The sequence below is a fragment of the Dreissena polymorpha genome, chromosome 9 (assembly GCF_020536995.1).
Source record: "Dreissena polymorpha isolate Duluth1 chromosome 9, UMN_Dpol_1.0, whole genome shotgun sequence".
Lineage (NCBI taxonomy): Eukaryota > Metazoa > Mollusca > Bivalvia > Myida > Dreissenidae > Dreissena > Dreissena polymorpha.
The window spans coordinates 6566199-6582180 of NC_068363.1; the positions used below are offsets into that span (position 1 = coordinate 6566199).

Sequence of the window (15982 nt, forward strand, 5' to 3'; positions counted from 1 at the left end):
CGTAAGAATTCTTGAGCTATCATCCAGAAACCATTTTACTATTTCGATTCACTGTGACCTTGGCCTTTGACCTATAGACCTGAAAATCAATAGGGGTCATCTCCCAGTCATGATCAATGTACCTTTGAAGTTTCATGATCCTATCCCTAAGCATTCTTGAGTTATCATCCGGAAACCATTTTACTATTTCGAGTCACTGTGACCTTGACCTTTGACCTAGTGACCTGAAAATCAATAGGGGCCATCTGCCATTCATGATCAATGTACCTATGAAGTTTCATGATCCTAGGCCTAAGCGTTCTTGTGTTATCATCCGGAAACCATCTGGTGGACAGACAGACCGATGGACCGACGGACATGTGCAAAACAATATACCCCCTCTTCTTTGAAGGGGGGCATAAATATTAACATCTAACACACAAAATATCCCAGCTAGTCCAATCAATACTGAATGTGAGTTATGAAAGGAAGCTGTCATCTGTTACTTGGATTACTTTGCTTGTGTGGTATGCATGATTAAACATAATACAATAAGTTTTGTTTTGGATGAAAGGGTAAGAATTAAGAATTACAAGATGTGAGTTACTTGCATACAAAGGATGGTTTACATGATGACCTATAATCACCAGGGCATGCTTATGATCTTCCATTGATATAGATGTAAATCGATCATGAGCTATTCTTCAACAACTAGAGGTGAAACATATAAAATAGTTTGAAAATATTTCCGGTAATTTTTAAGACATTTCTTATTTATTTAAATGATCTAAAGACAAGCTAGACTCCTTTGGACCTGTAAGTGAAGAAATTTTGTTTTGGTTTATATTTTACACCCCGTGGCATTTATTTTGGCAAAATAGCAAAATTAACCATGACATTGGGAAAATGAATCATTATAAATGTAATTCTTAGTAACACTATTCGTTAATATTCTTTTACATGCATGTGCAATTTGCAATAATCTATAATTAAATAAACACAAATTTAAACATAGCCTTTTCAATATTATGAATCTAAGCTCTTTAATTACCATTTTATAATAAATATGCGGCACAAATTAAAAAATATTTAAACCTATATCTATTATTTTATGTTCTACCTGTTTTTCTTGTTATTAATAATTAAATTTGCATAATGAAATAACAATGACAAGTGTAACATAATTTACATGGGTTTCAAAATGTTGCCTGGTCAGGTTTGTGTTATTACATTTCTCTGACATTTAGTGTTTTAATTACATTGTTTGTAAAAAACCACCCACAGAAAATTTCATTTTACATGAGTAAAAAATACATTTTACAGATAAAACTAAAACCCTGCTACCTCCCAATCCCAGGACGCTCCACATGTATGGCTTCTCCACGAACTGTCCCCAGGCGTTACAGACGAGGTAGGTCAAGATGGGCACCCAATAGACCAGAACAGTCCACCAGTATGCCTTGGAAAAGTACTCCACGAAGGCATTCTCAAACAGCCAAAGCGAAGAGTCTATGGGACTGTGAACCCACTCATCGTATTTCTTGCCCAGCGAACCCACCTGCCAGAATATGGGCCGAGACCAGTCCAGCAGGTCATCCTGAGAAGCACAAGAAAGTGATCATGGCCAGGATGGGAGACTGATTTGAGCCTCATTCTCTGAAGGCTTAATGCATGTGCAGCCTGCAAAGGCTAATCAGAGCCAACACTTTCCACCTTCAATGGATTTTCTTTAAGGAAAGACTTTCTTAAAACAAAAACTTCCATAACAAGAGATGTGTTTGTTAGAAACACAATGCCCCCTAATGCGCCGCTTTTTTTTATAACTTTGACCTTGAAGGATGACCTTGAAATTGACCTTTCACCACTCAAAATGTGCAGCTCCATGAGATACACATGCATGCCAAATATGAAGTTGCTTTGTTCAATATTTAAACAGTTATTGCTAAACTTTACTGTACATTAAAGTTTTTGGACATAATTTTTTTTATCTTTGACCTCGAAGGATGACCTTGACCTTTCACCACTCAAAATGTGCAGCTCCATGAGATACACATGCATGCCAAATATCAAGTTGCCAAGTTCAATATTTAAAAAGTTATTGCAAAACTTTACTGTACCTTAAAGTTTTGGAACAGAATGACAGAATGAATGACAGACAGACAGGCCAAAAACAATATACCACGATCTATCGATCCGGGGGCATAAAAATGAAAGTGTTGTCCCTGATGAGCCTGTGCGGCTTCTGAACACTACAATTTCAAAGTATTCTGACAATGGAAGCTAATCAGTTACTTACCCTGTTTATTAACAATCAATCACTTGATTGTTGATGCAAAAATTTTAGTGGTGGCATACAAGATTTGTGTTTGTTCTGTGAATTGGGAATTTTTAAGTTAATTGAAAACAAGTGATTTGTTTGTGAGAAACACAATACCCCCTATTGCGCCGCTTTGAAATAACATTTCAATATATCATTTGGTAGGTTTAGAAATTATCTCCGTTTAAAAGCTTATTACTTCCCTTGGATTGTATTTTTTTACTTTTGACCTTAAAGGATTACCTTGACCTTTCACCACTCAAAATGTGCAGCTTCATGAGATACACATGCATGCCAAATATCAAGTTGCTATCTTCACTATTGCAAAAGTTATGGCCAATGTTAAAGTTTTCGGACGGACGGACAGACATACGGTTATTGCTATATGCCACCCTACTGGGGGCATAAATAGTTGGGGCATAAAAAAAACATTGAAATTGGGAAAAATGGTTTGATTGGGAATGGTGCTTATTTATGGTACAAATTGTATATGCATGTAGAGGAAAAACGCTGTTAATGTATGCAGTTATATTGTTACTCCCCAAGTACCTTGTTTATACTTCTGACTACTTATATACTGTGGGAAACATTACTTACATATTGTGGAAGACCCTTCTTGCTGATTGTTGAGGTGCCATTTGTTGTGGTGGCTTTGGTCAAGGTGCCATTGGTTGATGTGCCATTGGTTGATGTGCCATTTGTATGCTGCTTTGTATGGCCATTTCTATATCCATTTGTGTGCCCATTTTTAGTTGTCTGCTCCTGAAAAGAGAATACAAGCACTGTTGTTATAGAAAGAATTGTTGCAGTAATTTGATGCAGAACTTGGCATTCTTAACAAACATATAGGCCAAAATAAAGTTACAAGAAATGAGAAGCCCAAACTGGTTGTTGTACTGGAGAAATGACTGGTACTTCCGGAGAAATAACTTGTTCTCCTGGAGGAATGACTTGTAGTTCTGGCAATTAAGTGTATTTCTGAAAATGACTTGTAGTTCTGACAATGACTTTTAGTTCTGACAAATATTTGTATTTCTGGAAATGACTTAGTTCTGGCAATAATTTGAAGTTCTGGCAATTACATGTAATTCTGGCAATGACTTGTTAGTAATGACAATGACTTAGTTCTGGCAATCACTTGTAGTTCTGGCAATGACTTGTAATTGCTTATTCTGACCATGACTTTTAGTTTATGCAATGACTTTTAGTTAAGGCAATGACTTGTAGGCCTGGCCATGACTTGTAGTTCTGACAATGACTTGTAGGCCTGGTAATGACTTGTAGTTCTGGGAATGACTTGTAGTTCACGCAATAAGATGTAGTTCTGACAGTGACTTTTAGTTCGGGCAATGACTAAGTTCAGGCAATGACTTGTAGATTTGGCAATGACCTGCAGTTCTAGATTTAAGTTCAGGCAATTACTAATAGTTCTGACTATGACTTGTAGTTCTGACAATGTCCTGTAATTCAGGCAATGACTCAGTTATGGCAATGACTTTTGGTTCTGGAAATAACTAGTAGTTCTGCCAAAGAAGTTAGGGAAATGACTTGTAGTTTGGGCAATTACTTATAGTTCTGACAATGACTTTTAGTTCAGGCAATGACTTGTAACTTTGGCAAAGACTTGTAGTTCTGGCAATGAATTGTGATTCTGGCCTAGACATGTAGTTCTGGAAATGACTTGTAGTTCACCCAATGACTTGTAGTTCTGACAATAACTTGCAGTTCTGGCAATGACTTGTACTTCTGGCAATGATGTGTAGGCCTGGATCACTGATTTGTAGTTCTGGCAAATGACTTGTAATGCTGCCAATAACATGTAGTTCTAGAGCAATTGCTTGTAGTTCTGCCAAAGACTTGTGGTTCTGAAGCAATTTATATAAGTTTTGGAGCAGTCACTTGTAGTTTTAGAAATGACTTGTACTGCTGCACTAGCAACATGTTAGCACCTGTGATTGTTTCAAGTTAAAGGGGCCTTTTTCACGTTTTGGTAAATTGACAAAATTAAGAACAGTTGTATCACATTCACAAATATTCGTTTCAGTTATGATATTTGTGAGGAAATAGTAGTACTGAACATGTACCATGCTCTAAAATATCCAGTATATGCATCTTTTGACAATTTGAAAACCTGAAAAGTATAAAGAATTGAAACGCGAAATGATTGAATAATTTGGAAAGTTCTGTTGTTGCCGTTATATTTTGAGAAACTACCAGGATTGCTTATATAAGTAAAAAATACATCCGCTTATAGCATAAGCACGGATGGTCGAGTGGTCTAGGCGGGAGACTTTTTACTCCAGGACTCCAGTGGTCAGTGGTTCGAGCCCAGTTGAGGATTACTTTTGTTTCCTTTTTTTAATTGTATTCTTGTGGGGTTTTTACTGGAGATTTTTATGTTTAAATTTAACAATATAAAGCATTTAATGACAAGCTTCAACACAATGCCAAAATTGGTGAAAAGGTCCCTATAAGGTACCAACATGATATTTTTAGGTAGCCTAGACAAATACAGGTGTTGGCATGTGTTGGCAAGTGTAATTCTCACATGTTGGGAGATAATCATAGTGCCATTTCAATATCATAACTATTTGGCATTCCAGAAGGAAGCTGGAAGAAAAAAAAATGCCAAAAAAAGGCCAATTGTAAATAAATCAAGAGAAACAAATTCAATCATTTTTGTCAAGACAAGAGGGACCAAGACCAGATGGAACTAAAATGTATGCTCAGAAGGCAGAGTTCAGTGTAACAAGGGCTGTTTGTAAAACATGCATGCCCCCCATATGGGCTGTCCGTTGTAGTGGCAGCCATTGTGTGAATACGTTTTTGTCACTGTGACCTTGACCTTTGACCTAGTGACCTGAAAATCAATAGGGGTCATCTGTGAGTCACGATCAATGTACCTATGAAGTGTCATGATCCTAGGCAAAAGCGTTCTTGAGTTATTATCCGAAAATCATTTTACTATTTCGGGTCACCATGACCTTGACCTTGTGACCTCAAAATCAATAGGGGTCATCTGCGAGTCATGATCAATCTACCTATCAAGATTCATGATCCTAGGCATATGCGTTCTTGAGTTATCATCCGAAAACCATTGTACTATTTCGGGTCAACGTGACCTTTGACCTAGTGACCTCAAAATCTATAGGGGTCATCTGCAAGTCATGAGTAATCTACCCATGAAGTTTCATGATCCTAGGCATATGCATTATTGAGTTATCATCCGGAAACCATTTTACTATTTCGGGTCACCGTGACCTTGACCTTTGACCTAGTGACCTCGAATTCAATAGGGGTCATCTGCGAGTCATGATCAATGTACCTATGAAGTTTCATGATCCTAGGCCCAAGCGTTCTTGAGTTATCGTCTGACAACCACCTGGTGGACGGACCGACCGACAGACCCACATGAGCAAAGCAATATACCCCCTCTTCTTCGAAGGGGGGCATAATAAAAGTAGTTTATGAAACATTATTATTAAATTCTAGGCAATCGTTTAGTTTCAAACTCTGCTGACTAAGTTTTATGAAGATTTGACTTGAATGCGACAACTAAGTTTAAGAAAGCTTATTCATTAATAACACCTTGTGATCTAGTTTTTACCTCATGTGACCCAGTTTTAAACTGAGCTCTGACAGGCTTAATTTATTATAAATATGTGTCTCAACATTATTTCATCTCTAATCCAGCTTTATAGTGCAACCTTAGTAAATATAATATTGAAATCACTTTAATTTTCAATTTTGATAAACCGGTATTTGTAACCAATAAAAACAACAACACTACTTCTCCAACTTTAGTCAAATGACCCGATTTTTCTCAAACCAAAGGGACCTTTCCAGATTCCCACAATGGTGAAAAAACACAAATAATACCAATATGTAAGTTTATTTAATCTGTTTGCCACTCACTGATATCAATCTATAAGTTTTTTGTACTTGTTTGCCACTCAAGAGCACTTCAGTCACCATCAGTTAACAATATTGCCCAGTAAGGTCATGCACAGGACTATGCAAACATCTCAGTCTAAAACTGATCAATGATATCATTTTGACAAATTCTGCAGTCTCAGAAATATTTTTTTATAAGCAATGTAAATTCAGTCCTACAGCTTTAGCACAGTGAAAGGCCCTTAACAGGATTTTCATAGGGCCAAACTTTAACGTGCAAAATAAGGAAACAATTTGCTTTAAGTTTGACAACAAATTACAAACAAATAAATTAATATCATCCGACATCCTTGTCATCTGAATCATGTATCTTCACTTGAAATTAAGATATTAATTATTACAGAACAAGGGCTGTTTGTAAAACATGCATGCCCCCCATATGGGCTCACCGTTGTAGTGACAGCCATTGTGCGAATATGTTTTTTGTCACTGTGACCTTGTCCTTTGACCTAGTGACCTGAAAATCAATAGGGGTCATCTGCCAGTCATGATCAATGTACCTATGAAGTTTCATGATCCTAGCCATATGCGTTCTTGAGTTATCATCCGAAAACCATTTTACTATTTCGGGTCACTGTGACCTTGACCTTTGACCTAGTGACCTGAAAATTATTAGAGGTCATCTGCAAGTCATGATCAATCTACCTTTCAAGTTTCATGATCCTCGGAATAAGCGTTCTTCAGTTATCATCCGGAAACCATTTTACTATTTCGGGTCACCGTGAACTTGACCTTTGACCTAGTGACATCAAAATCAATAGGGGTCATCTGCGAGTCATGATCAAGGTACCTATGAAGTTTCATGATCCTAGGCATAAGCGTTCTTGAGTTATCATCCGGAAACCATTTTACTATTTCGGGTCACCATGACCTTGACCTTTGACCTAGTGACCTCAAAATCAATAGGGGTCATCTGCAAGTCATGATCAATGTACCTATGAAGTTTCATGATCATAGCCATTAGCGTTCTTGAGTTATCATCCGGAAACCATTTTACTATTTCAGGTCACCGTGACCTTGACCTTTGATATAGTGACCTGAAAATCAATAGGGGTCATCTGCCAGCCATTATCAATCTACCTACAAAGTTTCATGATCCTAGGCCTAAGCGTTCCTGAGTTATGTTCCGGAAACCATTATACTGTTTAGATGTCACTGTGACCTTGACCTTTGACCTAGTGACCTGAAAATCTATAGGGGTCATCTGCGAGTCATGATCAATCTACCTATCAAGTTTCATGATTCTAGGCCCAAGCGTTCTTGAGTTATCATCCGGAAACCATTTTACTATTTCGGGTCACTGTGACCTTGACCTTTGACCTAGTGACCTGAAAATCAATAGGGGTCATCTGCGAGTCATGATCAATCTACCTATCAAGTTTCATGATCCTAGGCCTAAGCGTTCTTGAGTTATCATCCGGAAACCATTGTACTATTTCAGGGTCACTGTGACCTTGACCTTTGACTTTGTGACCTGAAAATCAATAGGGGTCATCTGCAGGTCATGATCAATCTACCTATTAAGTTTCATGATCCTAGGCCTAAGCGTTCTTGAGTTATTATCCGGAAACCATTTTGCTATTTTGGGTCACCGTGACCTTGACCTTTGACCTAGTGACCTCAAAATCGATAGGGGTCATCTGCGAGTCATGATCAATGTACCTATGAAGTTTCATGATTCTAGGCCCAAGCGTTCTTGAGTTATCATCCGGAAACCACCTGGTGGACGGACAGACTGACAGACCGACCGACAGACCGACATGTGCAAAGCAATATACCCCCTCAAAGGGGGGCATAAATATAAATAACTTATGGAAATGCTTTTAAAATACCAAGATTTGCAAAATAAATATACACTTCAACACCGTTATTTCGAACACCGATAATCCGAAGTCACCGTTATTTCAGAGTATTTTTCGGGTCCCGATTATAGATCTTCTTTGTTCAATGTAAAATTTCATTGTTAATCCCAACTTCGTTAAACCGAAGAAATCGTTAATTCGAAGTGATTCTGTCGGTCCCAACACTATAATTCGAACCTAATTATCAATCTTTAATCCGAAGTCAAAACTGCAAAACACTGAGCGTAATAACACACCTATGTCGTCTGCGCGCTGCGCGTCAAAAGCCGATAATTACACCTTTGGACGGTATTTCAAAAATAAAATAATAATTATAAATATTTGTGTTTTTTAACCGTTTCAAAAAAAAATAAATTGGGGGGTGGGGTATAGTGTGAGGGTGTGGTGGTCATTTGTGAGATGATCTTAACAAAAAAAAAAAAAAATAAGGGGGGGGATTCGGGTGGGGGGGGGGGGGCACGTGGATGGTTTGGGTGGAGTCTATTGTGGTATGTCAGGTAAGAGTAGTTTTGTCAAAGTATCAATCAAATCTAATCATAAATAAAAAAGTTATGGCCATTTTAGCAAAATTTAATAATTTGACCTTGAGAGTCAAGGTCATTCAAAGGTCAAGGTAAAATTCAACTTGCCAGGTACAGTAACCTCATGATAGCATGAAAGTATTTGAAGTTTGAAAGCAATAGCCTTGATACTTTTGAAGTAAAGTGGATCGAAACACATAATTTAACCATATATTCAAAGTTACTAAGTCAAAAAAGGGCCATAATTCCGTAAAAATGACAACCAGAGTTATGCAACTTGTCCTTTTACTGTACGAAAAATGTATTCATATGTATTTACATGTATGATGTGCTATTCGTAATATTTTATTTGTTCTGATAGTTTGTGCTATTCATGATATTTTATATGTTCTGTAATTAGAGAAAAATAAAAAGATTAAAAGAATCGTTTTATTCCTCCATTTGTTACAAGTAGAAATATATTGCTATCTGAATAGTTAACGTTTTTAAGTAAAAACAATTATTAAAATTACCGTGTCATCGGACCATGCGAATTCCACAACTTTTTATTTTTAAAGAATCAAAGAAGTCTTCTATCAAATGTTTATTTCGAATTATCGTTAATCCGAAGTTTTTTTAACGGTCCCGACGACTTCGAAATAACGGTGTTGAAGTGTATATATAAACATGTAAATAATCTCAACCATAGCACATGAATTTAAATCTGAGTTTTATTTTACACTCAGATCCTCTATCTTGAAATTATTAAACAGTTTAACAAACTCAAACTTTCCTTTATTTCACTGTCATTATGCACTACAATTTGTTTACATCCATGATAATTAAGTATTGTATTGAACCTATTTTCTCTTGGGTACTTAGATTCTGTATTTATGCCATTGCTGCCTGTGTCAGGATGACACTTCGACATACATGCCATAATTTTTCAGACCAATTCCGGGACATTGAGTTAAATTGTCCGGGACTTTTGCCGATTTCCTGGGACATGTATAAAATGTAGCGATATTTATAGACATATGCATTTTTGGTACGTTTTTGTTTGTTTCGCATCGTTAATTGCAAAAGTTTGAAAGCCTATCCGAAATACACTTGATCTATTAACGTCAAATTAAACATTACTACTTCCGTTACTAGATACAATTAAGCCACATGTTTTCAGTGTAAGCTTTCTAAACATAGATGGTGACGTCACTGCGTTATTGTTATTAAGACCGGTGTGTAATGCGTAGTTGTTGATACGCCTTTATTCATTTATAACATTTATATAATAAAAAATACAACAAAACAGTACCGTTAGATCGTCAACTCAAATCAATTCACAATACATACAACCAATCACAATAAAACAAATACAACAAAACAGTACCGGTAAATCGTCAACTTAAAATCCGGACAGTCACACATTAGTTACACACTTGTTTCGCTGCTACACACAGATGTGTGAACATTTATCCTTTGCCCTTACGCAGCGGGAAATAATGACGTAGTACATTTAAAGTCAATTAACAACCACATTAAACAATGCTCCCTTTTCGGTTTGACCGCGAACGTGAGACAATCAATATGATAACAGGACTCCTGTTAATTGATCGATTTTGACACGTAGCGTAGTCTGCCTATTAGGATAGGCATTGTCATGGAGACGCTGCAGATATACACAGATTCGAGGTGCAGTTAAGCCTAAGAAAAGGTACATGTATATTTGGATTTTGTAAATTCCGGGACATTTGACAGATTTCCGGGACAGCGGGACAAGTTCTTCATTTCCGGGATTGTCCCGGACAATCCGGGACGTATGGCATGTATGCACTTCGATTAATTTCATAAACACACTTGCCAAATTTAAAGAACAATATTCAATTATTTCACATAGAACTGCTCTTGAATAAATGTGCAAACTTGTGATAATAAAAACAGCAATCATACATGCATACCAGAAACATCCCACACAAAAATATATGTTAAAATATGTTTGTAAACACCACCCCCCCCCCCCCCCACACACACACACAAAAAAGTAAAAGGTAAACAAAATATATATATTTTTTACACCAAGGTATTATTTTTTATTCAACTTACTTATTTGACACCATACCCCCCAAACTCTTCTTTAGTGAGAATACTCTGCTTCTAGATATTGTTATAAATGTATCAAGAAAAAATGTGAAGTTAAAAAATTGGAAGGTACATGTAGAAATAAAGAATAATGGCTATTATTATTATTAAAGGCAGAATTCTTCTTATCACTTTTTATTGCATTATTATTCATAAGTAGTACCAACTTGTGTGACTCATTTAAGTTAATTAGGTAGAAGTTCTGCAGGGACACAATCCATTTCTCTCATAGGTTGTACTGTAGTATGTATGTTAACTTCTAAACTGATAATACATCCCAATTCTCTTATCTACCGTAAGTTTAATGTATTGTCAGCCAAATCTCAGCATTAATTAATTTGCTTCTGCAGAAGCAAAAAAACAAATAGAATAAATTACATCTCAATGAATACAAAATGTCATGAAAGTAAGGACTATCTTCCTTCCCATTAAACAATCTTTAGCTTACATTTGTATCTTATGCTATAACATGTATACAGGCAGCAGTCTATGCAAATGATAACCTACTGTTTCTTATCTGACTGGACTTTACACATGCATGCCAAGTAATTCGTTGTACATATTTATCAAATAGAACATGATGCCAAGATTAGATAAATAGAGAATAAACAAATAAAGCTCAACAGTATTTTTGGAGAAAAACCTATTGGGAGATAGCAAAAAATGTCAAACTCTTTTCTCCAATTACAAATCTTTATTACAATAAAAATGTGTAACTTTATGCAAACTTACCAGTATTTTATAAAAATTCAAACCAGGTATAAAATAACTGATTAATTTGCAAGATAAAACAATCAAGAGTTTGAGCAGTAGACTACATTGACACAAGTTTTTTTCCCGGCAGTGCATTTACCTTAATTAAATCAAAGCGCTGATAGCACTGAATTTGTATGCAATTGCATTATCTTAGACGCGACTCAGTTTTCAAAATTATGTTACAGCTTTTTGTATTGCACGTATTCAAATTTATAAAGAGTGTGTCTTAAAGCACGGGTCGAATTGTGGGTGCACTGTTTATCCTAATAGTTATGTTATAGAGATAACTTAGACAAATTTACAACAATGTGTCTCTTTTTCTTTCGCAATTGGTTCCTGCAATGGCAACCATCTTTAGAATGTTGGTTTCCTTGCTAGATAATAATTAGCCTAGAATCATGTACATGTTGTGTTATGTGTATCTAATATTTTAATTATTTTCTTTAAATTATTGAGCAACAATTTTGCCGACATGACAAATTACATAACATAGAAAAATGAGCCCCCTCTGTACGTTACTTATGACGTTATTTTGGTCCATTATGACTCTTTAAGAAAAAACCTATAAAGTCATGGATAACGACATTTATTTTATTGCTGAGCACTTTTTCTCACGCATAGACTCGCATAATCCCAACTGGATCGATTCCCCAATGCATCCGTATCAGCGCAACTCTTATCAATTAATGCATACTTACTTCTTTTCTCGTCGCTGTTCAATGCCAGATTATCCCGTACATTCCATTTTAAATAGTAAACTCAAGAATTTCATAAACATAAACATTAGCCTTTTTCTTAAGTAGCAAATTAATTTTTGGCATATGTGACAATTAAAAGATGTGATTAAAAATTATGTCCAATCGAGACGGGGTTTTCCAACTGAACACACATATGTCGCCTGACTTGCTGTTCAATAAATACACCAACACATTTCACGTGACGTTGTACACGTCTTCATAGTTTTCGCGCGCTTTTTACTGAGACAAAGAAACCGCCAAAATACATGAAGCACTGTTTATTTGAAGCTACAATTTGTTAATGTGGTGTTGACAATAAAATTCAGAAGCGCCTTTCGGATTACAAATTTATTTATACCAATTTGAGAATTCGACAAAACAATTTAGTGGTATGTAATGAATTCAACTTAAAGTTATTAAAATTCTTTACGTCAAATATATGATTTAATTGTATTTTGCATGTAATGCGCAATTTCCACGAGAAGAGCAAATGCGGAATAAATTTCTTGCTCAGAAAAATTCCAGTGGTCAGGGCGGGATTCGAACCAGAGTCCTCTCGTTCACTACGCCAGCGATCTACCATTACACCACTGTTCTGACTCATTTATCGACTGCATAACTTTACTGCAGGTAATGCAGGCCTACGAGTGCTGTCGCTCATACAAAGCGTGCACTCTCATTGGCCAATATCGATTGTTTACAACGACGCTCCGCCCAGTGTACCTAAGCTCATACTGGCTTGCAAAACTCGCTACATTATTTGTACGCTATCGCGTCCAAATAAAAAGTCAACGTCTAATAAAATATTTTATTTCTTTAATGGAAAAATCTTTTAAGATGTTTTATTTAAATAATTTCTCAAAGACAATTGTTCAAAGTTTCTGATAAAAGGAATATTAATCTCACCAATGCTTTATGAAACATAATACAATTCTTTGTTAATGTTACCAATAACCAAAATAGACAATTAAATTGACTACTAAAATTTACAGATTATTTAATATAACTTATGCAGTTTTCACACTTTCTGAGGTAACTTTTCGTCAAAACTTGATCTTAATATGAACCTATCAATTAATGTTGCCAGTGAAGTGCTTCATTTTTTAGAGTTGTTGAAAAAAACTGCATTAGTCTTCAAAGATTTGGATATTACATATTTAATTATATTCTTAATTTCTTTTTTCATGTAGTGTTAAAAAAGCAATACAGTGTTCAAATGAACTTAAAAGTGGTCAGAAACTTTCCAGACAATCATAAGTTCTCAAATTGTAAAATTTATTTTATATTAAAAGTATAGTTATTAATGGAAAGAATGACAGTCAGGAAACAAATAAAACAAGATGTGTTTGTGAAACACTATGTCCCCCAAATATTTGACCTTTGACCTTGAAGGATGACCTTGACCTTGACATTTCACCACTCAAAATGTGCATCTTCATGAGATACACATGCATACCAAATATCACGTTGCTATCTTCAATATTGCAAAAGTTATGGCAAATGTTAAAGTTTGACGCAAACAAACAAACCAACAGACAGGGCAATATCAGCATGTCCCCCAGTATAGACTGGGGGACATAAAATACTGTATGAATTCAATAGACACTCACTCGAGAAACATTACACCAAAACTATTTTGGAATCCAATGCTTGGTTTCTGAACACATTTTTAAAGCCATATAAGAACAGCCATGCACCCCCATGATGGCAATTTTTTTTTAATGAACCACAATCATTTTGAGGAATTTCGGAATGTCACACCAGGTTCATTTTTGTGGAAACATTTTTTTTAATCCACTCATTTGCTTTTCACTTTCAGATATTCAAAGTTTGCAACTTTCTTACATCAACCTTTTCGGTCCATGGCGATCATATTCATACAAGTATTCATTTGAATTGCAGGAATTGTATAAAAGCTACTACCTGGAACACCGGAAAGTTTGCCAAAATCTGCCATGTTAAAAACCACTACAGGTAACAAAATATTAACAGAAAATAGTGCTAAACTTTGTTATTGGCCTGCTATAAAATAATTGAAAATTAATAACAGACATTATAAAACTGAACTGCAATATATAAACGAAAAGATGAAGTACTATTTTGTGAAGTATATTAAATATAACCAATATGTGCACAGGATTGTAAGTTTGTAGCCTTTCAGTCACACAGGTCTGTAAGATTGAAGGCATGGAACACAAACAAGTCAGTGTCTGAACCTTCTAATACATAGGAAAGTGTCTGAACTTGTAGTCCATAAGTCAGCGTCTGCACCTAATTATACATAGGTCTGACTGAGTGTCTGAACTTGGTAGTCCTTAAGTCACAGGGGTCTAGCTAGGCTCAAAGTTTAGGAAGAAGTCACTACATGTACTCCCTAAAGCCAAAATAGGGAGAATTGGTAACATCATTGGGAGAAATTGTACATTTGCGAAATAGATCTTAGTTTTACGTATATTTTGCGGCACCTTAAAGGATAATTGGTTTCTGTTCAGTGTTCAATCAACTCTTCACTTGTTTTATTCAATAAGACATGTTAAGTGTATAAAACCTACATTTTTCTTATTTCTCATTGTTGATAATGATGGTACTTTTAACTATTTTTTTCCTGAATAGTTGTATTAAATAAACTTCAATTGTAACAAACCAGTAATGTACAGAATCTTTTTACTTCCTTGTTAATTTTAAGCAATTCAACAATGTTACATTAAATCAAATTCATATTTTGTTACAAATATTTGTTTTAAATTAAAAAATCATTTAAAATCTCATTTTACAGCAGATTCCAAATCTGACCTGTAAATGAGCCCCATATTTATTGCCAGTGCTAGGTTACATTTTCCCATTTGATCATTCTTGAGTATTGTTTTTATAATTGGCCATTTAACTTTATTTATTAAAGCATAGTTATTTGTAGCCAGCACAAGGCAATTAATCAAGGCATCATGGTTGAACAAGTTTAAGAAGTCTAAAAGCTCCAGACTCTTCTTTTGAATGTTCATTTTTGCATGGCCTGTAAATGGGGCAACTTATGGCTGAGAATCCTCCTGTGTCCAATTCTCCACATCAAATTGATTTTAATCGGTCAATGTCTGGCACAAACAAATCATTAAAAGGGGGAGAAGTTACTTCGCCTTCATGAAATTAATGTGCAAAATTAATATTCCCTGGGCGAACAAATCGCCCACTTCGCCCACTCGCGAGACCCCTGAGTCAGCATCTGCACTTAGTAATACATTAGTCAGTGTTTGTACCTAGTACTACATTAGTCAGTGTCTGAACCTTGTAATATTTAAGTTTCCCCCCAAGACGTTTCCTCCCCCAGACGTTTCCCCCCAAGACGTTTCCTCCCCAGACGTTTCCCCCCCATTTTAGTTTTAGTGCAGACGTTTTTCCCCAATAAATTTATCATTGTTTGGTTGAAGTATATTCTTGATTTATTATCAAAATGGTTATTATGTTTATAAAAATAAAGTCTTTAATTAACTTTATCTATGAAGCAGCTTGTTTGAATTTTTTTTTTGTTTTATAAATCATTTTTTTGGTTTAACTGTGGGATGGAATGCATGTAAATCATTCAGTGTTGTGGAACTGTAGTTGCTTGTTGTTTTTAATCCAATTAAATAGTTTCAATTGGTGAATTGAAAAATGGTTAAATCACATTTATATAAATTTCAAAACTGTTTTCCTTGTAACAGTTAAATATGATAAATAAATAAACTATATAACTGTCAACAATTTTAT

The 15982-nt window shown here is 35.4% G+C and overlaps 1 protein-coding gene across 1 annotated transcript in view; it reads right to left on the bottom strand.

The window, feature by feature from the left end:
- Window positions 1-15982, bottom strand: part of LOC127845496 (fatty acid 2-hydroxylase-like) — a 42398-nt gene that overhangs the window by 13321 nt on the left and 13095 nt on the right. The window contains exons 2-3 of the mRNA XM_052376451.1: window positions 2894-3058; window positions 1324-1576 (exon numbers count right to left, since the gene is read on the bottom strand). Of these exons, the coding sequence (XP_052232411.1) occupies window positions 1324-1576; window positions 2894-3058 (418 nt within the window). The remainder of the gene's footprint in view (window positions 1-1323; window positions 1577-2893; window positions 3059-15982) is intronic.